This window comes from Monodelphis domestica, chromosome 1 (genome assembly GCF_027887165.1).
Source record: "Monodelphis domestica isolate mMonDom1 chromosome 1, mMonDom1.pri, whole genome shotgun sequence".
Classification (NCBI taxonomy): domain Eukaryota; kingdom Metazoa; phylum Chordata; class Mammalia; order Didelphimorphia; family Didelphidae; genus Monodelphis; species Monodelphis domestica.
Window position 1 is genome coordinate 63323564 of NC_077227.1, and position 26028 is coordinate 63349591.

Below are 26028 nucleotides of genomic sequence, written 5' to 3' on the forward strand. Positions count from 1 at the left end.
ATAATAATTGTTACAACAGTAACAACAACAGTAATAGTAAAAATCTTATCAGTATAGTGCTTTAAGGTTTGCAAAGTACTTCATGATTTTTTTTCCATTTTATCCTCATTATAATTTCCATTTTAGACCTAGTGAAACTGAGGCTGGGGAAGTTAAGTGACTTGCCAAGGGTCACATAGCTAGTAACTGTCTGAGGACGGATTGAACTTAGATCTTCCTGATTCAGGGTCCAGGCTTCAAAGTCCCTGGCCCTATCAAATGATTCTTTACCAGAAACAGATAGGGTTGTTTTTTTTTTCTTGCCATGAAAATGACAAAAACACAAATGTATTACCATCTACTTTGACAATAAGGACCACTGGACCATCTCCTGAGGACAAACCTTTCTTTTTGGGTTGTCTCTTCCCTTTTATCTTCAGTATTTACATTTAACATTTTATTTATTTGTAACATTTAAAATAATAAAATACTCAGTTAACTCCCTCCCTCCCCTTCCCCCATGAGAGAATGAATCATAAATATAAAACTCCATCTTGCTTATTTCTACTTATCAGTTCTTTCTCTAGAGGTAGACATACACAAGCCATTCTTGAAACAGTATTTCTGCTGCTGCCATAATGTTCCCTTGATTCTACTCATTTCACTCTTCAGACTTTCATGTAGGTCCCCCCATGTTTTTCCAAAATTAATCTGTTAGTCATTTCTTACAGATCAATAATATTCCATCCACAATCATATGCCACAATTTATTTAGCCATTAACATTTGTTAAGCATCTTTTATGTGCCAGGCCCTGTGCTCAGTGCCTAATAAATGCTTTTTGTTCCTCCCTTCATTAGATTAACAAGGCAGGTACACAAATAATGAAAAGAGAAACTGGAATATGATTAAATGCATAGGAAGAGTCAGAAGTGACATGAGAAATTCAAAGAGAAGACTCATTTCTATTTAGAGGAATTAGAAATGTTTCATGGCGGACTTGGGCTTGGAGAGAAAACTATTTCAAAAGACTGAAGAGTGGAGTAAATGTGTTCTATATGTAGAGAATAGCTTGTGAAGATGAATGGAGGCTGGAGAGAACAGGATGACATTTGGGAATTAAATAATTCAATTTAACTGGATCATAGTGAAAGGGATAAAACAAAGGCTGGAAAAAGTCCATCAGGGCCAGATTGTCAAAGGGCCTTGATTTTTATGCTGAGGAATTGGGGTTTGATAAGATATCTTTCTCTAGATAGACAGTGGTTAAGAAATCTGTTTTGGAATAAGGAAATCATGTGATCACACTTGTAGATTTTATATACCTATACACACATTTTGTATACTTGCAGATGTGGGTGTATGTATATATATACACACATCTATACATATACATATATGTTATATATATGCATACATACACAAATATTTCATGCTTACACTGTTTTTCCCTGCATTTCTTTACGTTGATAATTAGATGAAGACCTTCCCTTCCATTCTGATAAGGACACTATGGAGGTGAGCATGAAGCACTCTCTGGATCGGGAACAAAAGGAAAAGTATGAGTTGATTGCCAAGTGCACAGTACGGGATGGTTTGCGAGAAGAAGATGTGATGGCACCATTTCCTGTGACTGTATATGATGAGGATGATTCACCTCCTAGTTTCCCCACTGGCATCAACACAGCCAGTGCCATTGTGGAGTACAAACGGAAGGAGGTATGAGGGGGTCTGTTTGGGGTTCTGGGAATAGGGTCAGAGAGCATTTGTAGAGCCTAGACCAAGGAAGAAAACTAGGTACTTAAGGGCAGAAAGTGCTGGATTTGGAGTCAGGAAAATGTGAATTTCATCCTGCCTCATCAGTTACTAAGCAGTATGACTCTGGGCAAATCATTTAAGCTATTTGTGCCTCAGATTCCTCATCTGTAAAATGAGAAATGGACTCCAATGGCCTCTAAAATTCCTTCTGGCTCCAAACCTATGAACTTGTGATTGATGGTTGTCATAGTCTTTTCTGGGTCCATACCAGTGGTTGAATGTTGCTTGATTCTCTCTCTACTTTGTTTACCATGGCTACTACCATGCTGAGCCAGAGAAGGACAAGGTGGGCATGGATAAAGATACACAGGATCTAGGAGGCTGTATGTGTGTGCATGTGGATGTATGTGTACACGTATGTTTACATCACTGATTACATTCTAAACTCAGAGCAAAATTCTTTAAGGGCTTTCCATTGGGTTGGTTTGAACTCTCTCTGCCTTTTCTTTCCTTCACTACACCATGGTTGATCCAAAATGTACTCTATAGGTACAATTCACATTGATCGTGTGTTTGATTCCTGTGATGGCACAAAACTACTTCTCTTTAATTCTTGCTTGTTTAAGACTTACTCCAAGTGAAGAGGTTTATGAGGAAAAGAGATAGGAGTGGGAAGCACTTTTCCAAAACCAAGGGCTACCTCTTGAGAAGCAGAAAGATCTAATAGATCATGAACTTAAAACATAATTTTAATAATAACTCCCAGAACAATTTGTCCCAAAACTAGATATCACCCCTCCTCTATGTCTAAGGCAGTCCTATCATTGGTGATCAGGGGCAAGAATATGCGGCACAGAATCAAGGCTAAGATTTTTTTAAAATCAGCAAAATTGGTTCTATACCAATTGTGGTAGCTTGGAATCAGGAAGACATTTTCATGAGTTCAAATCTTACTTTAGACAAGTTGTGTGGAAATGAGCAGAACCAGAAGAACATTGTACACAGAAAGTGACACATTGTGGAATGATCAAATGTAATGAACTTCTCTACTAGCAGCAATGCCATGATCCAGGACAATTCTGAGGAACTTATGAGAAAGATGCTATCCACAACCAGAGAAAGAACTGTGGGAGCAGAAACACAAAAGAAAAACATGATCGATCATGTGGTTTGATGGGGATATGATTAGGGTTTTGGCCTTAAAAGATCACTCTACTGCAAACATGCATAACATGGAATAGGTTTTGAACAATAATACATGTATAACCCAGTGGAATTGCTTGTAATCTCTGGAAGAGGGGAGGGAAGAGGGATGGGAAAAATTGTGAATCATATAACCATGGAAAAATAATTCTAAATTAATTAATTAATTAAAAAATAAAATAAGAAAAGAATAGCTGGCCCTGGGCAAGTTGTTTAACCCTGTTTGCCTTAGATTCCGCATCTGTCAAATAAGCTGGAAAAGGAAATGGCCAACTAGTATCTCTGCCAAGAAAACTCCTAATGAGGTCACAAAGAATCGGATATGACTGAAACAACTGAAAAACAGATAGCATAATGAATGGATAGAGCACTGGACTTGGAGACTGAAAGATCATAGTTCAAATCTTGATTCTGGCACTTAAATTACTTATGTGACTCTGGGTAAGCCATGTAATTTCTCTCTGTCTCACTTGTTCTTCAGTATAATGAGGCTGAACTCTATGATTTTATAATTCTATAATACTTGTCCAACTCCCTTTAGATGCTCCTTCTCACCTCAAACAACTTCCTTGTATCTCATTTTAATTTTGTAATTAGTGGTCAGTAATTAACTACTTCCTGAAGTATTAACTGCTCACTTAATTCTTAACTAATTAAGGTATGACTCCTCCCTTGCAGAGATGCTTATCCTTTATTAGATGATTTTTTTTTCATTTTAATAATAGTATTTTATTTTTCCTCAGTTATATGGAAATTTTAAAGATTCATTTTTAAGACTTTGAGTTCCAAATTCTCTCCCTCCTCCCTCCTTGAGACACTAAACAATCTCCTGTAGATTGTAAGGTGAATTTTTAAGAATTGAAGATACGGAATTAATGGGAACTGGGCATTCCACAATTTTTAGTGGTTGCTAACTTTTAAAGTCTCTTTCCAAGGAACTCTGGATATTTAAGTCCCCCACTTTACTTCTCTTCCCTCTGGCTTAGAAACAGCTGCAGACTGTGGTATGTTTTCAAATTATTCCAGAAGCCATAACCTTTTTCCTAGGAGTCCATTTAGAACAAGCTCATGTCTCTCTATTGGTAAGATGGTGTGGTCCTGCTCAAGCTTCCCCAGGCTGTCTCTTCCACTTCATACTTGTGTAGTCTTCTCACATGTCACTTAAACCTTCTGGGCTTCAGTTTCCTCATTGGAAAAACCTGCAATGACCTTGATTTCTAGCAGCGGTCAGCAGGATGAATTGTTTTGGGCTGGTTACTGCCTAAAGTTATGATTATGGAACCTGAGAACCTCAAAGGCAGATTATGGTGTATATTATTTTCTTTAACAAGTAAATGAAAGGGCCCAGAAATTGGCTGATATTATTATTGCCTTTTGGCAGGGCAAATCAGTTCGCAACTATTAAAGTGCCTACTATGTGCTATATAATTCACTCTGCTAAGTGCCATGAGTACAAGTATAATTCCCACGGGGAGCTTACCATCTCATGGCAGAGATCGTAACACAAAACAACTTACACAGAGTTATAGCATAAAAATGAATATGCAAAGGAGCAGAAGGAGGGCACTTCACAGTTGGGGCATTGAAAAAGTCTTCCCTTATCTTCCATCTTAGAATCAATACTGGATATTGGTTCTAAGGCAGAAGAGAGGTAAGGGCTAGGCAATAGGGATTAAATGACTTGTCCAGGGTCAACACCGCTAGGAAGTGTCTGAGGTCAGATTTGAACTCAGGAACTCCCATCTCTAGTCCTTAGCTCTCAATCCACTAAGCCACCTAATTGCTCCCATTCTAAGCTAAATCTTAAAAACAAGAGAAGGAATTTATGAGGTGGAGGCAAGGAGAGAGTGCATTCCAGTTATGAGGAATAGCAATAGCAAAAGCCTGGAGTCCAGAGGTGAAGTGAAATGTGTGTGTATGTGTATGTGTGTATCTGTCTGTCTGTCTGTCTGTCTGTCTCTCTGTCTATTTGACTCTGTGAGTGCTGGCAGTGCTACAGGTCTTCAACGCAGATGTGGTGCCATCCTCTGGAGAAATCCAAAGAAAATACATGCACACGGTCAACGAATTCTTTCTGGTGGAGCACTATCCAAATGAGACTTCTTATACCTCTTTGTGAGACAGACTGAAAGACAGAGATGTTTAGTGAGACTAAAAAGAATGGTTGAGGCCAGGTTGCATAGCCCTTAAAAGCTAAAACAGAAGAGTTCAGATTTTATTCAGGAAGAAGTTGGGGAGCCACTTCTTTCTTTCCCACATCTCACATTTCTGCTTCCCACTTCCCCTCAGGAATTGTCATAAAATCATACCTTATCAGAAGTCATATTCCCAACTGTTTCCATTCTTCTTGCAAGGAATTTGACCATTAGATCTCTTGCTTCTCTGAATTTTGGAAAATTGCTGCCCTCTATGGGGAAGAATGAGTTCTAGCATCCATAATTCGAGTTCTCGAAGGCACAAGTGAAAAGGATTCCTTTATGTAAAGAATTAGGACTTTTGAGATCACCTATTAACAAGCTACTAATTTTAGAGAGAAGGAAATTTGAGATCCAGAATAACCGGTTTTCCAAAGTCATGTAGCTAATTAGTGGTAGAACTGGGAAATGACTCCAAATGTGCAGTTAGAAGGGAAAGAGTAGTCCTTGAAAAGAAGCAGGGACAAAAAAGATAACCATGTCTTTCTGGTTCTAACTTCCTATTAGGGCCATTCTCTGAGGGAAATGGGAGACTCCAGCTTTGACTGTTTGAGAGCCAGTCAGAGTCTACCTCTTCTGCCTAGTTCCTGCCCTTCTTCTCCCTACACACTCTTGGCTTGTGCTTCCTTGTAGGGTACAGTGTTGGCAGTGCTACAGGTCTTCGATGCAGATGTGGTGCCATCCTCTGGAGAAATCCAAAGAAAATATACGCACACCATGTTAACCAGTGATCCTTGGGTCACCGAATTCTTCCGGGTGGAGCACTATCCAAATGAGACTTCTTATACTTCTAATGGAAGCCGTGTGCGCGCCATGATGCACGTCTACAGTAAGGGATCCTAGGGGATGAGGGTTGGAAAGAGAGAAAGGTGGGAACATCTGGAATGCTATCAGCTCTCTACCCTTTTCTAAGCTACTGACTTGGCAGACAGACTGATGTCTTAGAATTTATCGATGAAAGGAAGTTGAAAATAGGTAAAAATCCCAATCGATTCCATCCGATGATCTCATTCAAATGGGGTCTTTTAAAATATATTCAGTGCTCTCTCTACACTGCATTGGGGCATAGATTGAATTTAGAAGATGGAACTATAATTTGGAGCTTGTTTAAAAAACATACCAGAACTATAATGTGAATTTGATCACATTCAAAGTAGTCATGTTTGAAGCAAGACACTTATTCCAATGATGCTTCTTCCACTGTTCAAAAAAAAATTATTTTTTAAAATGCCCTCAGAGATGACAAAGCATTCTTTGGACTGTCTCAGTGTTGGCAAATCACAGGTAGTTTTGATTTGAGAGAATAAAAAATGAAATTCAGCATCGCCATTAAGGAAAGTAGTTGGGCTGATGCCCTTGGAAGAGCAATGTGGGATCTTGAAGGTCCTGAATACCATGGGTCATTCAAGGAAATCTGGGATGTTAGAAAACAGAAGATCTGAGGGGGATATGGGGCATGAGAGCTTTCTTCAAATTAAAAAAAAGTGTCATGTAGAACAAGAATTAGATTGGTTTTAATGCCTATGGAAGGGAAGGAGGAAGAGGTAGACATTGTAGAGGCAAACTGTGATTTTAAAAATGATATCTGGGAAAAGGGGATGTTGGAGCATCCCCCTACTGACTTGCCAATTATTAAGCAAGCATTTGTACTTCATATCATCATTTATTGTTTGGTTGATCATCTAGCTTTCAGAAGGTGATGGAGAAAGTGTTAATAATACTTAAAAGTGCCTAAGTATGTCTTGTGCACATTTTTCCCATTTTTTAAAAACATTTATCAGCATACTATTGCCAGTAAGGGTATCTGGTCCAAGTTTATTCTGAACAACAATACTCCACAATGTACCTTACAGGTAGTCATCCAGTCTTGGCATAAAAATTCCAGGTAAAGAGGAAACCCCTTACTTCCTGAAGCAGTCCATTCCATTTTGGGATTTTAATTATCAAGAAGTTTCTCCTTTCATTAGGTCAGAATCTGGCTCTTTGCACCTTCTCTACACTTCTGGATTCACTCAAGGATTGATACTCTGTAGAGTCAAGAAGTCATCTAATCTTTTTTCTATTCTTTTCTTCCTTTTTTAAGTTACCATTTATTTTTATTTTCAAATATGTAATCTAACAATAATATATAATACACAACATAATGTAATTTTTTGTAAACACATAATGAATTACAATATAATAAGTATAAAATATAATAAATTATAATACAAAAGAATAAAACATTAATATGTAATATATAATAAATATTCTTATCCAAGAGAAAAATTCTTATATTAGTTATGTCCAAAAATCTATGTCTCATTCTTTTATTAAATACATACATATATATGTCTGTATATGTATATATGAGATAGTCTTCACATGCTTAAAGATAGGGATTATACCCATCCAGAGTCTTCTCTTCTCTAGGCTAAACCTTCCCAGTTCCTTCAGCCATATTTTAAGGCATTAAAATTAAAAAAACCTTTTCACAATCCTGGTTACTCTTCTTCCAGATTATTTCTAGAAATATAGGCATAACAGAATGAGTGCTAGGCTTAGATTCAGAAAAGAGATGGGTTTTAACCTCATCTCTGACATTTAGTAGCTATTTGACTATGGACAGATAGCTCAATCTCTCTGCACCTCAATTTCTTCATCAGTAAAATGAGGATATGACATCTCTAATACCCTCTGAGGTGCTATGAGGATAAGATGATGAATGCAAGGCACCAAGAAAATCTTACAGAATTATTTAAATATTAGTTCTTAGTATTATTATTTTCTCTCTAAAATGAGGTACTCATTTATGGATTAACTGACTATAAGAATATTGATGGTTCCCCTTTATTTTTGGCAGAACTTGTGCTTAACCGAAGCCTCCCTATCACAGAGAGCCGTTCTTTCCAGCTGGAAGTCCTGGTGAATGACACGGATTTCCAGGGTCCTCGAGGGGCTCTCCTGCTCTATTTCAATGTGTCCATCCTACCTGTTAGCATACGGTTCCCAAACAACACCTACTACTTCTCAGTAAATAGGAATGCTCATCGATATGCACAGGTGAGTGGTTCAAGGACTATTTCTCATGGGAAGAGAAGGAACCTAGATTACGTGGGTTGGGGGAAATAGAAGGATAACTCAGGTGAATTTCTCTGTCTTCCACAAATAATGGAGTCTTTGGAAATTGACGCTTTCTGGAAGAATTCACCAAGATTTACTTGAAGGATTTCTGGCATGATTATTATCATGAGGGATATAATATAGTAAACAATCCCTGCTCTCAAGGAATTTAGTCTTGGATGGGAGAGAAAAGACTTCATGCATGAAACAATTAGACAGTAATCTAAGATAGATTATAATCCCACAATTGTGTGGCCCAGGAATTGAAATACTCTGGGATGTCATATTAGGAAGGTGCAAGTATAGGTTGGCATAATCAGGAATATTGATTATGTTCTAACCAAGAGTAACCTTCCTGAAACCTTTTTGGAACTCCTTCTAAAAGATGACAATTTCCCTCTCCTCCCTCCTCCTTTCCCCTTCCCTTCCCCTCCCTTCGCTTCTCTAGACAATTGGGTTAAGGGACTTGTCCACCACCTCACAGCTAGGAAGTGTCTAAGGCCAAATTTGAACCCTAGACCTCCTGGCTCTCTATCCACTGAGCCGTGATGGTCTCTTGCTGAAAGGTTCCTATGTTTCAAGAGACAATGTAGGGTAGCAGGAAAAACCTCAAGGTCTGGATTGGAATCCCAGCTCTGACAGAACTTGGATCTGAACATTTGTTAGCTGTGATCCTGGCTTACCGATTCTTTTTATCTTATTGAACTTCAATAATTTCACCTTTCAAACTGGAATATGTAATAATAAATACTTCCACAACATGCCTCATGGTGGAGTTCTGAGCAAAACGTTTTTGTAAGTTGTAATACACTATATAATCACTCCTAGTGCTCATTAGAAAACTGAGTTGGAGATCCAAAGGACCAGGCTGGCATCCTACTAGGGGAAAGGGGGAGCAAAGGTGTGTGTGTGTGGGGGGGGCGTGGACAGCGTGTTTTCTTAGCAGCATTTTTTACTCCATCCTTGACAGGCTGAAGAATACTGTTTATTTTAATATGTTAACAAACACTCCCTTTGTCTACTTTTCCTGCCTAATCCTCACCCATATGCTCCTTGACCCAGGTCATACCTCTTTGGTAGTTAACTTTCGGTTTCTCCCTATGTTTTAATTTAATCATATTCGAGATCATTAATAACGTCTCTTGGGAATGTTGATGGAGAGTTGACATTAGCTGAGGGCACATTGCTATTGACTTTGTTGGGAACTACAGGTAATATTTACCTAGTGGCACCAGAAGGTAATTATTATAAGTGTTTATTATGGAGAGAGTAGCCTGAAGGGGGACATTCCAGTGGCCAAGTAGACAGTTGGAATTTGGCTTCAGAAGGCTCAGGCTTGAGGGCTGGCTCAGATACTTGTTAGTTCTGGGTCCTCAGACAAGTTACTTAACCTCTCTAAGCCTCTGTTTCCTCATCTACAAAATTTGGAGGACTCAATACAGACCCTCATAACCCTAGCCCTGTGAGGTAGATGCTGTTATTATTTCCTTTTTACAGTTTAGGAAACTGAAAGAGACAGAAGCTAATTGGCGTGATCAGGATCACATAGCTAATAAGTGTCTGAAGCTGGATTTGAACTTGGATCTTCCTGCTTCTGGGTCTAGTGCTCTATCTACTGGGCCACAAGATGCCTTAGTGTGCTAGACAATTATGTCAGCCACCGGGGATAGAAAAACAAAAATTAATAATCTTTGTACTAAAGGCATTTTCAATTTGTCAAAATACTAAACATATACACACAAGCATATACATATAATTATATATACATATAATTATATACAGATGTAATTATATATTATATTCAAACAAGTACAAATAGCTAGCATTTAAATTGCAAAGTGCATTATAAATATTATTATATTTATCCTCACAGTAATCCTGGGAATTTAGTGGCTATTACTATGTCCTTTTTACAAATGAGGCAGACAGAGGTTAGGTGACTTGTCCAGGGTCACACAGCTGGGAAGTAGCTGAGGCTGGAGTTTCTAGCACTCTCTCTTCTGAGCTACCTATTACAAATTACATACATAGCAGTTTAAGGTGGGGAAGGTCATTAGAAGTTGGGATCAGGAAAAGCTTCATATTGAAGGTAGTTCTTGAACTGAGTTTTGAAGGAAATAAAGCATTCTCGGAGGCAGAGTTGAGGAGGGAGAGTTTTCCAGCCATGTAGGGGATAGGCAAACCAAATACAGAGAGGGAATAGAGTAGAGTGTGAGGATTAGCAAAAAGGCTAGCATGGTGAGGTGGCAGAGAGGATATTAATGTATGTGTAATGAGGCTGGAATGACAAGATGGCACCAGATCGGGAAGGATTTAAAGAACCAAACAAAGGAATTCCCATTTGATCCCAGCAACAATAGGAAGCCACTGGAGTTCATTGAATTGAGGAATGACATGGTCAGATCTGACACTTTGGCAGCTTTGTGGAAAATGGATTATTAGCAAGGGGAGAGGTTGAGGCAGGAACATCATTAGGAAGCCCCCATAATAGTCCCAGCCAAGACATGATGAGAACCTGAATTGAGGTGGGAGCCATGTAAGTAGCGATAGAGGTCTGATGCCAGAGATATTATGGAGATAAGACTGGGCAACTGATTAGATATTAGGGCTAAGGGAGAGGGAAGAGGCAAGGATCACTCCAGTCTCATATCCTTTACCACCACTTCTCCTTCTTGCCCATAATAATCAATAGTAGAGGCTGGGTTCAAACTCAGCTCTTGTGATGTGAAACCCAGTGCTCTTTCAACTTTTACATACTGCTATCTCTTTAGCTACATCTGTTCTGTGAAGTCTTCTTTTTCATTTTTACTAATTTTTTGGATTTGTTTTTAGGCTCATGGGGTCATAGATTTTGAGCTAGAAGAGGTGTTGTAGGAGTTCACCCCTTTCATTTTACAGATGAGGAACATGAGTTGCAAGGAATTTAAGTGACCCCCAAATCCAGCTTTGTTTCAGCTATACCATCCTGCTCTCATCACCTTCATTTCTAAGAATACCCCCCCCCTTTTCCCCATCCAGAGAACCATTCCTTAGAGAAACAAAGAGAAAACTAGAGAAAGAGAATGGAAAAATCCTAGCAGGTTATAAAAACGAATCTACACATCAGCCACATATAACAGAGGGTGTACAGTTTTCCATACTGATAATATTCCAGCCCTGTGAAAAAGGAGAAAATTTAATTTTTAATTGCATCTTTATGATCAAACCTGATTATATTATACAGAGCCTTGATTTTTGTTGTTCTCAAACATTTACATTGTTATCAAGCGTGTGTATTGTTTTCTGGATGCTGCTTATTTGTAAGTTTGTTTGTTTGTTTTTGTTTATGTTACTTTTTGGCCTTCAGTAAGGACTGGAATCCTTCCCCAGATCTTACGGAAGAGATCTGGGTCCATGGCATATTTTAATGAATGATTAAGATGTAGCTACCATTGTCTGTAGACACTCTTTGGATTTTAGTAAATGAATGAATGGACACTTATTGAGCATCTATTATGTGCCAAGCACTGTGCTAAGCTATAATGTTACAAAGAGAAAAAATAAGACAGCCCTGGCTTTCAATGAGCTTATGTTCTAATGAGAGACAGCACACATTGAAGGTTCTAGCTGCAAGTCAGGTGGAAAGAATCCTGGATCCCTATCAGGCACTAAGTTACTGCCTCCTTCTCTTCTCAGCATCAAGAGAATCCAAATATTGAGGGAACAAACAAGTTAACAGAGCAAAACGTTATCCTCTCTTTCTTGGTTTCCTGTTTGCTTCTTTCTCTATGGGAAAATATGAATGACTTAAACTCCTGAAGGCTGTTGGATTTTCAGCTTCTAGAGCACATGGAAAACACATTGCATTAGAAATGGCAGAGGATTGAGGAATTACAGACCCCAGCTCTCTGAGAAAGTTATGCTTGCTCAGCCATTCTCCTTCATATTCCTTTCCTGCAGTAGAGGCCACATTTGTGGCCCACCCACTCCTGGGTCCCACCTCAACTCTCATCCTTGGAAGAACATTGAGTGGCTTAGTCATAGCTGGAAACAAAAGCACATGATGTTCTAATTAGCCAACAGGACATTCCATCAGCAGTCACCACCTACCTTCTTCTGTGATGCTTTGAGACTAAGGAGATGCTGTTGAGATGAGTTGGTTATGGTCCTGATAGGTGCCTGCTCCCTTATGAATCATGTATGTGATGTGTCTTCAAGCACACTAGTGTGATTTCCACCAGCCTAGAAATATGAATCCCCCTGGATGGTTTTGAAGTTCTAGAAGAGTTGGAAGGCCTTCAAGGGTACCTCATCAAAGAGTCACAAAACTTTGTTAGTTTTATTTTTCATTGTAAACAACAAACATAAATTAAAAAAAAAAGAAATAGAATTCTATAAGAAATTACACATTTCTGCTGTGTATAGCTTTGGGGTTTTAAAATTTATTTTAAAAGCTCATGAAGTTGGTGCAGCTAGGTAGCACAGTGAATGGAGCTGTAGGCTTGGAATCAGGAGAACCTGGGTTCAGATCTGGCCTCGTACTTCCTAGCTTTGTGAAGTCTCTGGGCAAGTCACTTAACTCCAAGTGCTTAGCCCTTACTGCTCCTCTGCTTTAGAACTGATTTTTAGTATCAATTCTGAGAGAGAAGCTAAGGGTTAAAAAATGCATGAACCTTAAAGAAGTAGTAAGAAAATATTTATTGTATATATTCTCTCTTGTTTTACTAATATATTGTTGTTGTTTTTTAATGTGATGCCGTGAGTAAGGATGGGAACTGGGCTTGAATTCAGGGAGACCTGAATTCAAATCTGGCCTTAGACGCAAGCTTTGTGGATCTGGGCAAGTCACTTAACCACTGTTTGCTTCAATTTCCTCAGCTAAAAAAAGAGATAATAGCATTTCCCTCCTTCCCAGGATTGTGAAAGTGAGATAATATTTATAAAGTGCTATATAAAGGCGAACTTATTTTTATTAGTATCATTGTAAATGTATCTTCTCTCTTCTTCCCACCACTCACCCCACCCCACATGATCCATTATTGTAAAGCTTTTGTGACTATCATTGTATCTGCCAGAATAGAGTGTAGACTCTTGTATGCAGTAAACACATAATACTTATTTGTTAAATTTGATTAATCAAAATGAAAAGCTCTGAGTCTTTAAGAACGCATTGGAGTGTTATTCCATAAGCAATTCAAACACTGAAAAATTCAGGGAAGCATGGGAAGAATTATGTGAACTGATACAAAGACCAGAAGCAAATCCAAGACACACAATGACTATAATAATTCAAATGGGCAGCCAAACTCTGATTAACTGTAATGTCCAAGCTTGGTTTCAGAGATAAAACATGCTTTTCACCATCTCCCTTAGAAGGATGGGAAAACATATGGGTGAAGAATGTCACATATGATATTATATATAGTCACTTTTGTTTAATTATACTTTTTCCTTCTATATTACAAGGTGCAGGGAAGGAGGAATATATTGGGAAATAACTAATATGAAAACACAATACTTCAGTCAAAAAATCTGAATAAATCAAATGGTCTAGAAGGCTTTCCAAGCTCCTTTAGGGTTCTAAACCTGATCTTTCCACACAGTTATGATTTTAAGTTGTCGAAGCTATCCCTTTTGTTTACCTTAACCTGATGAGTATTTAGTTTTTGCTCTTCATATGAATTTATAGGCAGTTAAGCATGCTTTTTTTTCAGTGCTCCATATCATCTAGACTTGTAATGTTTTCAATTGTTCCTTGAGTCTAGATTGGAAAAGTTTGCATTGAAAACTGCAAGGAGTTCCATGGAGTAAATGTTACCTACAGACTTCAGTCTCCCAGCACTAACTGCACAGCTCTGGGCATCATCACCACCCCAGAAAGCACCACAGGGACTTTGTTTGTGAATGACTCCTCTGTGCTGCAAAGGTCAGAATGCACAGAGATGCAGTACACGGTGGTTGCCTCAGACAGACAGAGCAAGAAACAGGCCAAAACACTGCTTATTATCTCAATAGAAGGAAATTGTAAGTACCTTCTTGGGACTTTTGCTGTCATCTTTCTTTTAAGTACTTGTCATCCATCCATACCATTCATGTGACATTTATCCCCTACTTCATTGTCTTGTAATTATTTACATTCCTATAACTTCCCTAGCCAGGTTGTAGTTTGCTTCACTAGACTGTGAATTTCATCATGAGCATCACTCTCTCCAGCAACCAATACACAGTAGTGATTCTAAGATTGAAGAAAGGGGCTTAAAAAGGCAATTGGCTGTGTACGACCGGAGCTCAGGAGAGGAAGAGAGAGATTAGGGCTTCATATATACATTTCAGAGTCATCTGTATAAAGATAAGAGTTGAACCTGTGGGCTCACTAAGTGAAAATGTGGAGAAAAAAGAAAAGCAGGCTCAGGACATAACCTTGGAGTATACTCACAGTTAGTGGACTTGATATGGATGAATAGAATAGCAAAACCAACTGAGAAGGGACCTCAAACTGATAATTGGAGAATTAAGAGAGAGGAGTATCATGAACACCCAGAGAGAACATCCAAGGTTGAAAGAATGGTCAACAATGCCATATACAGTAAAGATGTTGTGAAGGATGAGGAATAAGAAAAAAAGCTATTAGATTTGGCAATAGAAGATCTTTGGTGACATTGGCTTTATCAATTGAGTATCAGTTGAATGATGATATTGGAAAGCAGATTGTAATGAGTAAAGAGAGTGAGAGGATAAAAGGAGGAACCAAGTGCAAATGCCTTTCTTAAATAGTTTGGCAGAGGGAAGAGAGTGTAGTAGAGACTGTTAGTAGGAATGGTAGGATCTAATGAGGGCATTTTTGAGGATGGGGAAATGGGCATGTGTGTAGGCATCAGAGAAGGAGGAAATCAATAGGGAATGATAGGTCAATCTGCTGGAGAAGATGGGGAATGGACGTTGAGTAGAAGGGTCACTTCATCACCAGAGATAAGAAGAAAGGAGAAAATAATAATGGAGAGGTGTGGAGGGCAGAGAGAAGAGGGATGATATGGGAGTTTTGAAAAAAGGAGTCTGGAACATCCATAGTGATGAGCTGGATGGTGAACCATGTAGGGAAAAATCTCCAATGTTACCAAACTTTTGATTGTAAAGTTTACCCATTGCAGTTTGACTTCCAAGTTCATTACTCAACTGATATTCTCTCTCAACTCGCCAATCTTTTGACTTTCTGCAATAAGGATCCAGTAAATATTAGGTAACATTAATATGTAGTGGAGCTACTCAAAACATTTATGTGGCATCCTCCAGACCCATTTGGTAGTAAAAGAGTGAACAATTCGAGGTTAGCATTTGCCAAGGCTCAAGAGGGATATAGGACAAGGTGGGGGGGGGGCAAGGATTTAAGGATAGATGAAACTGTCTACTTGAACTATTGAATTGAATGAATGGAACCCCTTTGACTTATTATTAGAAATACTTAGCACAGTCCCTGGCACATAAGTCACTTTTTAAATGTCTATCGCTTTCTCCTCCCTTCCCTCCTATATGATTTTCCATCTATTCTTTCCTTGCTTTTCACAAAATGGTCCCCATTCCCAGAATTCACTCCTTTCTCACCTTTGCCTCTCTTAGAAGTCTTAGTTTCCTTCAAATAACAACTCAGACATTGTCTCCTTAATGAGACCTTCCTGGTCCCCACCCCTACCTACTAGTGCCTTACCCCAGAAAACTATCTCTCATTTGTTTTATATGTATTTAGCATACATGTGGATGTGTGCATGTGGCCTCATCCAGTAGGCTGTAAGATCTTTAAAGGCAAAAACTGTTTTACATTTCTCTTTGTATCTTCATCACCTGACCAGGGCCTGGCATATGGTAAATGTTTAATAAATGCTTATTTGTGACTTTAGCAGTCATTTCCTGATCATTATCAACTAAATTATCATCAATAGATTCTAGCTTATGGGTTTCAGTGACTTTTAAAAAACAAATCCACAAATCTTATCTTCTATCTTAGAATCAATACTGTGTATCGGTTCCAAGGCAGAAGAGTAGTAAAGGCTAGGCATTGGGGGTCAAGTGACTTGCCCAGGGTACTACAACTAGGAAGTGTCTGATATCATATTCGAACCCAGGATTTCCTATTTCCAGGTCTGATTCTCTATTGTCTTAACCTCCAAGCTGACTTTGGTTTTAGTGTCTTTTGACCTGAGCTTGATCAATGCAATCCCTTGGAAGTCTGGTAGACATGTCCCTTAGACTGAAAGACATTGAAAATGTAAGGAGAGGTTGCTAACTGGAGTCCCACAATCTTTATGTTTTTGTTATTCTCAGATTTCCCTGAGGAGGAGGGCTGTCCCATCTCATGTGCCGTGAACAAGAAGCGTTTGGAGTGTGAGGAATGTGGTGGCTTAGGCTCCCTGATGGGCACATGCCAGTGGAGACAGGGGGATGGTAAAGGTAGGATATGAGTTTCATTATTCCCATTCATTCCCATTTTCTCTGTTTAGTCCATCCAGTCAGTAAACTGATACACATTTACTGGATACCCAGTACAGGCATTACAGTAATATATTAGATGCTGGGAAAGAAATAACAGAAACAGGCAGATAGACCATTTTTTCCCAGCATTGGTCAGATCATGGAAGGCACAAGGAGGATTCAGTGTCTTACTTCATTTCATGTTCAAGGCAGTCTGGGACTTAAGTTGGAATCTAGGCTGGATTTGATGAATAAGAAGAGGTTAGGATGACATTTTTTTTCCATTTCAGAAAGACTCATGATTGGCATCAGCCTAGGAAAGGAAGATGAGAGGGGAAGAGTTTTGCTTTATATACTTTTTTTATTCTTTGGAAGAAACTGAGCTAGCAGGTGGAAAAATGTGGGCTGATTTATCAAAAAAAAAATGGCAGTTTCTGAATCCCCCTGCTAGAATGACAAATTAACAATGATGGAATGCTGAGAACCTTGAAATGGGCATCAATTTCTCATCCTGATTTTGCCCCCCCCTTTTTTAACCCTTACCTTCTGTCTTAGAATGAATACTATATTTTCCAAGGCAGAAGAGTGGTAAGGGCTAGGCAATGGAGATTAAGTGACTTGCCTGGGTGCACACAGTTAGGAAGTGTCTCAGGCCATATTTAACTAGGACCTCACATCTCTAGTTTTGGCTCTCAATTCACTGAGCCATCCACCTGCCTCCTTGATTTTGCTTTTCGTAAATATATAAATAGCCTCAAACAAATCTCTGCTCTTTATTGAACCTTGTTTCTTTATCTTCAAAAAGAAAATGGTTGGGCTATTTAAGATTCCAGGATTCCAAGTAATTCTGTGAAATAGAAGGCATCTAAGGGCATTTGTTCTGTTTCTAGGAATTTCCAAGAACTTTTCAACTTGCACACCAAGCCTCAAGACTTGTCCCGATGGTAACTGTGATGCTGTGGAAAGCCGAGATCTTCATATTTGCCCTCAAGATTGCATACGTATGAAACCCTTTCAGACTATTATCCCATAGATTATAGCCCTTGTGACCTTCCCTGGCCCCACTTATATTTTTGCCCTTGCTTGCCCCACTATTCAGGAAATGTGTATATGAGGCATATATATATAGATGGGGAAAAAGTCCCTTCCAACAAGCAGCTTCCAGTCTTAATTACAGAGGGAAGAGGGTAGAGAGGGAGACAGGAAATATTTATTTCTTAACAGTTCATGTACTAATTTGTCTTTAAAGGGCCTCCTTATTCTCGTATGAACTGTATGATTTGCTTCTCTCTGTTCTCCAGGAACATATTGAGTCTCCTGGAGTCAGCATTCACCTAAGAACCCAGAGACCAGAATCCTATGCCTTGCTTTTAGCTTCAGCTGCATGACCTTGAGTCACTTATTCCCTCTGTGCCTCAGTTTTACAATTTTGCCAAGTAGGGATGGTCATTTTCATTGTACACAACTTAGAAGGGAATGCTCTTGGGGCTCCCTGGAGCCCAGCTTTGGTGTAAATATAGGAATGGCAACTTTGCCTGGTGGGAACTGGATCAAATTTTGTTGAGTATGATGTGAAAGAGCACAGCTCCGCTGCCATGATTAAGATGATGTGCCTTTCTTGTGTCTGGTTAGGGGGAGAAATTATTGGTGGCCATGAGAGAGGGGAGTGGAAAGGAATCAAGGCTGGATATGGAGTCTGCAATTGCTTTCCAGAAGAAAAGAAGTGTTTCTGTGAGCCCGATGATGACAAAGGTAAGAAGAAGTAAGATAGCCCAAAGGTGAGCAGGGTGAGGGCCATCCATCAATCCTCCCTGCCCCCCAACATGACCACATGGCTTGAAGAGACTCTGCCCTTGTTCTCTATAGAAGCTAGCTCTTGATTTTAAGGATCATCCTGGAGGGAGGCTTTAGTCTGATTGAGTTTCCTCAATCTGCAGGCAACCGACAAAGCATTCAGACTAAACACCAGATTGAAATGTTTATTAATGATTTCCATATCAGCTGTTCAGTATGTATTTGTATATCACAAAGCCTAGCTTTCCCACTTCCTTAACTGAGCACTTTCTGCCTTTTTGTGGGCCTGTGATTCCTTCTCAGAGATACAGAGACGTTTGACAGCCTCTTATTAGACAGCTTCTTCTCTAGTTGTGATCTATCAAGTGGTTATAGGACTGATACGTACCAAGATCCCAGGAGCCCTGGGCCTCTGTCTGGGATCAGAAACATTGTTCACTGCATGACATGAGTTCAGTGCCTGACACATTTATTTTTGTTGTGCAATCATTTTTCACTTGTGTCTGCCTCTTCATGGTCCCTTTTGGGGTTTTCTTGACAAAGATACTTAGGTAGTTTCCCATTTCCTTCTCCAGTTCATTTTACAGATGAGGAAACTGAGATAAACAGACTTAAATGACTTGCCTAGGGTCACACAGATAATTACTGTCTGAGGCCAAATTTGAACTCAGAAAGATGAGGCTTCCTGACTCCAGCCTGGGCACTCTTTCTACCATGCCACCAATCCTCCTATGCCTGACACATAGTAATCATTTAAATGCTTATGGACTTAAGCTTGACTTCACCACAATAATATTAAGTCCAAATGTAAAGCCCTAGAGAATACTGACAAAAAGTTTTTATTTCAGCATGATTTTTATTAATTTTCCTTTTAAAATTTAGAATATTTTTCCATGGTCACATGATTCATGATCCCTCCCCATTACTGCTCTTCCCTTTTCCCTCCCAAATTTGACAAGCCATTCCACTGGGTTATACATATATCACTGTTCAAAACCTATTTCTGTATTTCAGCATGATTTTAGTTGAGCATTCACTATACAACTCAGCAATTGTCATTTAAAAAAACTAGGGTTTACAAATCAGTAACCTCACAACCATAGAAGGTAGGGCTTGTATATAGTCATATTCTCATCTTATTTCCTGGGAAACTTAAGCTGAAGAGTTTAACTTGGGCTTGTTTGTTTATAAATACAGCTTTTAAATATCTGCTGGCTGGAATTTGAACTCCTGGCTCTTGACTCCTAAGTTCAGCACCATTTTTACTAGGTCATGCTGGCTCCATATTATCTAGCCAATGGCACAGCTTAAAAAGGTCAGATAGTAAATGCCATCAGAAGTCAGAGGAGAGAAAAATCAGTGTCTGCTGAAGTCATCGCAAGAACATTTCATGGAAGAAGTGGGACTTTAGTTGGGCCTTGAAGGATGTGGGAGACTCTGGTGGGTAGAGAGAAACACGTTAAGTGAGTAACAGGACAGTAAGCACTGAACAGAGAGTAATCAGAACTATATGAGCAGATAAGGTTTCTAATTTATTCTGGAGAACCTGGTGCCTGATAATTTAATTTTTTTATCTTTCAGAATCTTTTTTTTCTAGAGATAGACAGTAAAGAACAAAAAAAAAAATAGAAAAGGGTCTACCAGGAGGAAGAACAAATAAGAAAGAAGGACCCAAGCTCTTGTTAATCATTATTTTTGACTAAATACAACTTTGTGAAAGTTTAAGTTAAAACCTTGCTGGAACAAAAATAGTTTCCTGGTAATCTATGGGGTCTCCCAGTTGGGACCTTTGGTTATTGCAGTGAACTCAGAATGCTGGGGGAGGAGGGGACACTACATGCATTTTCTCTAACAAATAGAAGGTATGCTCCCAGGTCCCTTAGTGTGTACATCAGGCCAGACTAACTCTTGTGTTGTTGCACTGATGCTCAAAGCCCTTGGGACTACTGGACATCAGACTCAAAGCTTCCATAATGGCACCCAAATGATATTTTTCCCCTTTATGGGAAAAAGATATATTAGAATGGAAGAAGGAAGGGAAAATTCCACTCTTTGATGTCCATATTTTCTGGCTCCCAAATATTACTGACTGAGCAGCTCAGGAATGTTCTCTTTCATTCCTTTCTTGGCTCCCCCCCCCACCCCAACCTTTTATTTTCCAAAAAGGATTTCCACTATCATTGTGGAAAATTCTATACAATCCAAGGGCATATGTGTAACTCTCTCCTAACCCCCAGCCCAAATGCCCTACATATACACAAATACATAGTCTCTCTCTCTCTCTCTCTCTCTCTCTCTCATTCTGTCTCTCTCTCTCTCTCTCTCTCTCTCTCTCTCTCTCACACACACACACACACACGCACGCACACACGCACGCACACACGCACACACACACTCACACTAAAAAATAGATACAAGCCATGTCAGAAGAGAGGAAAGAGAAAAGGAAAAGAGAGCCAATGTGAAAAAACTGAAATTCTCAGGGGTTGAGTTACATATCCTGAGTCACACCACTAGTTAGCAGTAGAGCTACTTTCCTGATTCCCAGGGTGGCTCAGCTTCCAGTATTCCACACTGATTCTTTCTTTCCTTTATCTCAGACCCTTATCTACTTGCTTGACCTTGGGAAAGTCATTCAGCATCCCTAAGCCTTGCTTTCCCCATCTGCAGTATTGAGAGTTTACATAATAGTACAGGTCTTGCAAAGTCGTGCACACCAAATGCAAAAGTGTTTGTAAAACCCTTTGCAATCCTTTAAGTGTTATAAACACCTGTCTTTTTTTTTGGGGGGGGGGTCCAGACCTGTGATTTTTATCAGCTCCCTCTACCAATGCAGATGGGCAGTTATTGTAGAGCTTATCGTCTTAGAAGTTTCCTCCAGGCACTGAGAGGTCACAATGTGGGTAAAAAGTGGGTTTTTAACATATGTCATCTTGTCTCCAAAGCCAGATCCTTCTTCACACCCTCCATACCATACACTGCCTCTCAGAGGTCTATATGTTTGCCAGCTATTAGAATAAAACCAAGAGCAGTGAAGCACTAACCTTCTTTGCTGCTCTTTGCCCACAGAACCGCTATGTGATGAAGTCTGCAGGATGGTCATTGCTGTCGCTATCCTCTTCTCCTTCATTTTCTCTGTGCTGCTCTCTTCGTACTTCATCCGCCGCTACCACAAGAACTCCCACAAGCCACCCATTGCCTCTGCAGAGATGACCTTCAGGAGGCCAGCTCAGGCCTACCCCATCAGCTATTCTTCCTCCAATGTTCGCCGGCCATCCCTAGACTCCATGGAGAACCAGGTCTCAGTGGATGCCTTCAAAATCCCAGTAAGAATTCATGCAGGGATAGAGTGGGTGACTTTATCTGCCTTGTGGGTTCTGGGGTTGTGGTCAGTTTTCTGTGATTATGGTATGTTTGGTATGGAAGAGGTAAGAGTTATGGGACATAAGTGAAGAGAGCAAACCCAAAGGTTCACATTTGAGCCCTAATAAAATCTCAAGGTGTCTTTTTTTTTTTTCTGATCTGGTATGTCTGTCCTGGGAGTTGTCAGAAAGAAGTCTATTTGGATCATCATAGACTGAGAATTCAGAGAGACTTTAGAATCAATCTAGTCCAATTCCAACATTTTACAGATGAAGAAAGTGAGGCCCAATGAAGCCAGGTGAACTGTTTTAGGACAAAGAGGAAATAAGTTACTAGCTAAGCCAGGACTTGAACCCAGGTCCTTTGACTCTTGAAAACCAGTGCTCTTCTTACCAAACCACATTTCCTTGGCACCTGGACACTAGCTCTGGAGGGGACCATCATTTATTTTAGCCCCCTCACCTTACAGGATGAGGAAATGGAATTACAGGAAGTGACACCACCAAGGCCTTCTGACTCATGGTCCATTGCATCAAACTACAACCAAGAAATTAAAGCTGGCTTTATGTTCATCAATTTCCCACCCATTGGAATAAAACTTAGAGAAGGAGTTAGTTGTTAAACTGAAAATCAAGCTTCAATTCTTCTTCCAAAAGCAGTCTTCTGGCCCCACACCCTATGACCCAGTGCTAAACAAGACCTGTTCCAGGGAAACTGGAAATTTTAGCTATAATAGAGCAGTCTTCCAGGAAGTCTGCAACTCAGTCACCACTGCCACCCCCTCCATTAATGCTATTGAGAGACAGAATGAGCACAAACAGTACTATCTTCCCATCTTTCTTTGGTTAATTTCTTTGGGAAATCTCTAAAAAAGAAAACAAATTCACCACAAAGATGCAAATACTAAATCAGTCCCTGATGCTTCCAAGACTAGTAAGCAAAGACACACTTAAAATACTGGGTTTTATCCAGACTCTAGAACTCTACTGAGAGTGGGGCCAGCAGAGGACTGTGTTCTCAGGGAATGTGGTCCCCTTATGGAAAAACTCAGAACCAGAATTTTATTTTTAAAAAAAATCCACTGGCCTTAAGTGAAAAGAACACAAGGGCTGGGAGTCAGGAGATTTAGAGCTGGAAGGGAGGAACCATAGAGAAGGACACTTCCTAGTCCAATGCCTTGCCCAAGTCTTTAATGCCCGTTCTGCTATTAATTAACTGTGTGATATTAACACAGCTGATACCCTTTCTTTGGCAGCCTCTTTATCTGTACCCTGAAGAGAAGAATGCCAGCCTTGCCCTCCCCACATGTCATTGTGAAGCTCTAATGAGAGAATACTTGTCAATTATAAATGACATGCAGTGACTGATTTAAAGTTGGCAGAGTGGTTTATCAATATTCCTGTTTGAGCTTTACAGCATGCCTGTGAGGCGGGTACTATATGGATTATCAAAACTACTTTACAGATGAAGAAACGGAGACCACAAGGGTGGACATGGCTTAGTTGGTACCTGAGGTGGGATTTGAATCCAGGTGTTACTGATTCCAATACTGGTACTATTGTCCATGATGCCATGTTGCCCCTTCATGTAGAAATGCTTTTAAAAGGTAAACTTGTTACTGCTGTGACCCTTGGCTAGTCATTTAACCTCAGTTGCCTTTTGCCTGAGAACCAGTACTGTGTATTGATTTTAAGACAGAAGGGTAAGGGTTTATAAAAAAAAATTAAACATGGTATCCGAATAAAAGAAGTTTTTACTTTTATGTTTCTTCTGAGCTGCTTAGACTTTCCTCCTTCCAGCCATTCTTTTGGCCTAAATCCCATGCCTGCGGAGTGGTGATTATTCTTATTTTAAATCAGAAAACATTGAGATATAAAGGTAGACTCACTTCAGCACAACCACCAGTGAAGCCCAGGCCACACGGTTGCCTCTGGTATTTATTCCTTAGTGCCAAACTCCAAGCTTCAGAAGGCAGTTACAATTTTGTCTTGTTGGGAGCTTTAATTCTGAGCACTGTGTTCTGTTTTGCAGTCCTGGAGATCCTCCTGGATCTTGAGGATACATATTCATTGGCCCTGTCTTTCCCCAACTCTCAGCCCTTCCAGCTCCTTTGCCTTGGTTGCTTTCTGCATTTTAGTATTCAGATTAGTTTGAGTTTGTCTAATAGAAATTTGAATCCCAGAAGAAATTTGGTATTAAGGCAGTGTCTTGGTGGTCAACAAATTAACTGCCGTAGTCAAATACCATTGTGCAAAATGTGTACATGGTTAGTGGTTGCTTTAAAATTTAAAGTTTAGCTCAAGAAAGTTTCAGTTCCAAAGAACATTAAAATTTGTGGTAAGGATTTCTGAAAAGTTTAGAATCTTAAGAAGTAATGACAGGGAGCTATATTAGGAATAAACTCAGGATCCATTTATTGGAAACTCTTTGTGTGTCCCCCCCCATTCCCCCACCTCCTATCTAATCATTTCTCTGACCTGGAAGCATTGTCATTGTTTTTGTTAACATGGAGGTGCTGCTCTTTGCTGACTGTCTCCAAAGTTTGATGTTTTCCTTATTTAATTTAAAAAGGGAGACATCTAGCTAACTGAAACACTGTCCCTTTGTGGGCTGGGACTGGAATACTCGATGGACACTGTGTCTTTTTGGCATCATAGTCTCTGTTTACTTGGATTTCTTGGGTGTTTTATGGATCTCTCACCATCCTGTGGTACTAATGACTTGGCCTCTAACAGTGGACTGATTGTCTACAATGAATCCTTCTAATTTGTTGTTTAAAGAAAAAGAAATGTTGAGATATTTTGCAGCAGGGTTGCACAAGAAGGGAAAATGCATAAGTATTGTTCTGGTAAGCAAACGTTGTCTACAGCAGCAGTGAAGATATATCTGTTCCTTTGAGTAAAAGTAAGATTTGGATATTCAGTTAAATTTAATAAGCTTTACTGAATGTCTACTATGTATGAACTGGATGATTGACTGCAACAGAATGGTAGGCTCTTGGACAGACACTGAAGGTACTGAACAGGCCAGTAAAGCTAGATTTTTTTTTGAAGTCTTGAGAAGATGAGTAGGAGGGCAATATGAACTGGAAATTCTAGCCCTCCCAGCCAGGGGAGAAGAAAGAAGATTGTCCATGCGTATCTGCCAAGCCTGGTATCACAGAGAATAGCAGATCCTATGTGGGAAGAAGATTTCGAGTGGAGACGACCAATCATTTTATAGAATACTCAGATTTCTCCTTATGACCATATGTAAGACATGACTAACAAACCCAATGCAGAATTAAGGGAAAATTCTATATAGTACTATCTCAAATTGAGATGGGCTACCTTTGGAAATGGTGGTTTCCTATTTGTTAGAAGTTTTCAAGCAAAGGTTCAGTGTGTTTTACTGAGGATACTTTTGAGGATGGATGTTTGACTAGAGAACTGCTAAGGGTCCATCTAAAGTCTGAATTTCTGTGATTCTGTGAGATATTAATGGAAGGAATAAGGAATCCCTGAGACAGAATAGGATGCCATTCATGACTATAATATGTGTAAGGAAGGTTATTCCTTCCACAAAATAGGGGAAATGAATCTAAAAGGTGGTGGAGTTAGCATTTTATGTCAAGATGATATACCCATGTAAGTAAGTCCAGGAACCAGAGAAAGGGGAAGCATGGTGGGGAACATTCAGATGAGAATCAATGGAGGGGAAAATTGAAGCAACATTATGAGGGGAGTAAGCTGTAGACCACTTGACCAGAAGAAAGAAAGAAATGAAGAGCCCAGAAAGTAATAGTTGGCATTTTATATAGTATGTTACTGTGTTTTAAATAATGTACATACATTATCTTATGTGATTCTCATAGTAATCCTGAAAGATAGTCTGTACTCCATACTTATATGGAGTCAGGATATAATAATGATAGGGAGGACTTAAAAAAATAGAGCAACTGATAAATTTTCACCTTGCTGATAATGTAATTTTTCACAAGTTAGAAGAAGTAATTAGAGGAACTGAAATTCTCAATATGATTCTGACTATAAGGAAGTACAAATCGTGGACACAGAAATGATGGGACCTCTGATAGGCAATGATAGGCAAACCTCTTAGAGTTTGTATTGGAGGAGAGAAAACCTGAGTATATGCTACACCCTGGATCTTAGGAGCACGAATTTCAAAGAGCTCACAGAAAACAGAAATAATCT

General features: G+C 39.4%; 1 protein-coding gene across 1 annotated transcript in view; it reads left to right on the plus strand.

Moving 5' to 3' along the window:
* The window catches only part of RET (ret proto-oncogene), a 159840-nt gene that overhangs the window by 107906 nt on the left and 25906 nt on the right, over nucleotides 1-26028 (plus strand). Inside the window, exons 4-11 of the mRNA XM_007478484.3 lie at nucleotides 1456-1697; nucleotides 5768-5963; nucleotides 7977-8176; nucleotides 13981-14239; nucleotides 16532-16657; nucleotides 17569-17679; nucleotides 18311-18430; nucleotides 21542-21798. Coding sequence (XP_007478546.3) covers nucleotides 1456-1697; nucleotides 5768-5963; nucleotides 7977-8176; nucleotides 13981-14239; nucleotides 16532-16657; nucleotides 17569-17679; nucleotides 18311-18430; nucleotides 21542-21798 — 1511 coding nt within the window. The remainder of the gene's footprint in view (nucleotides 1-1455; nucleotides 1698-5767; nucleotides 5964-7976; nucleotides 8177-13980; nucleotides 14240-16531; nucleotides 16658-17568; nucleotides 17680-18310; nucleotides 18431-21541; nucleotides 21799-26028) is intronic.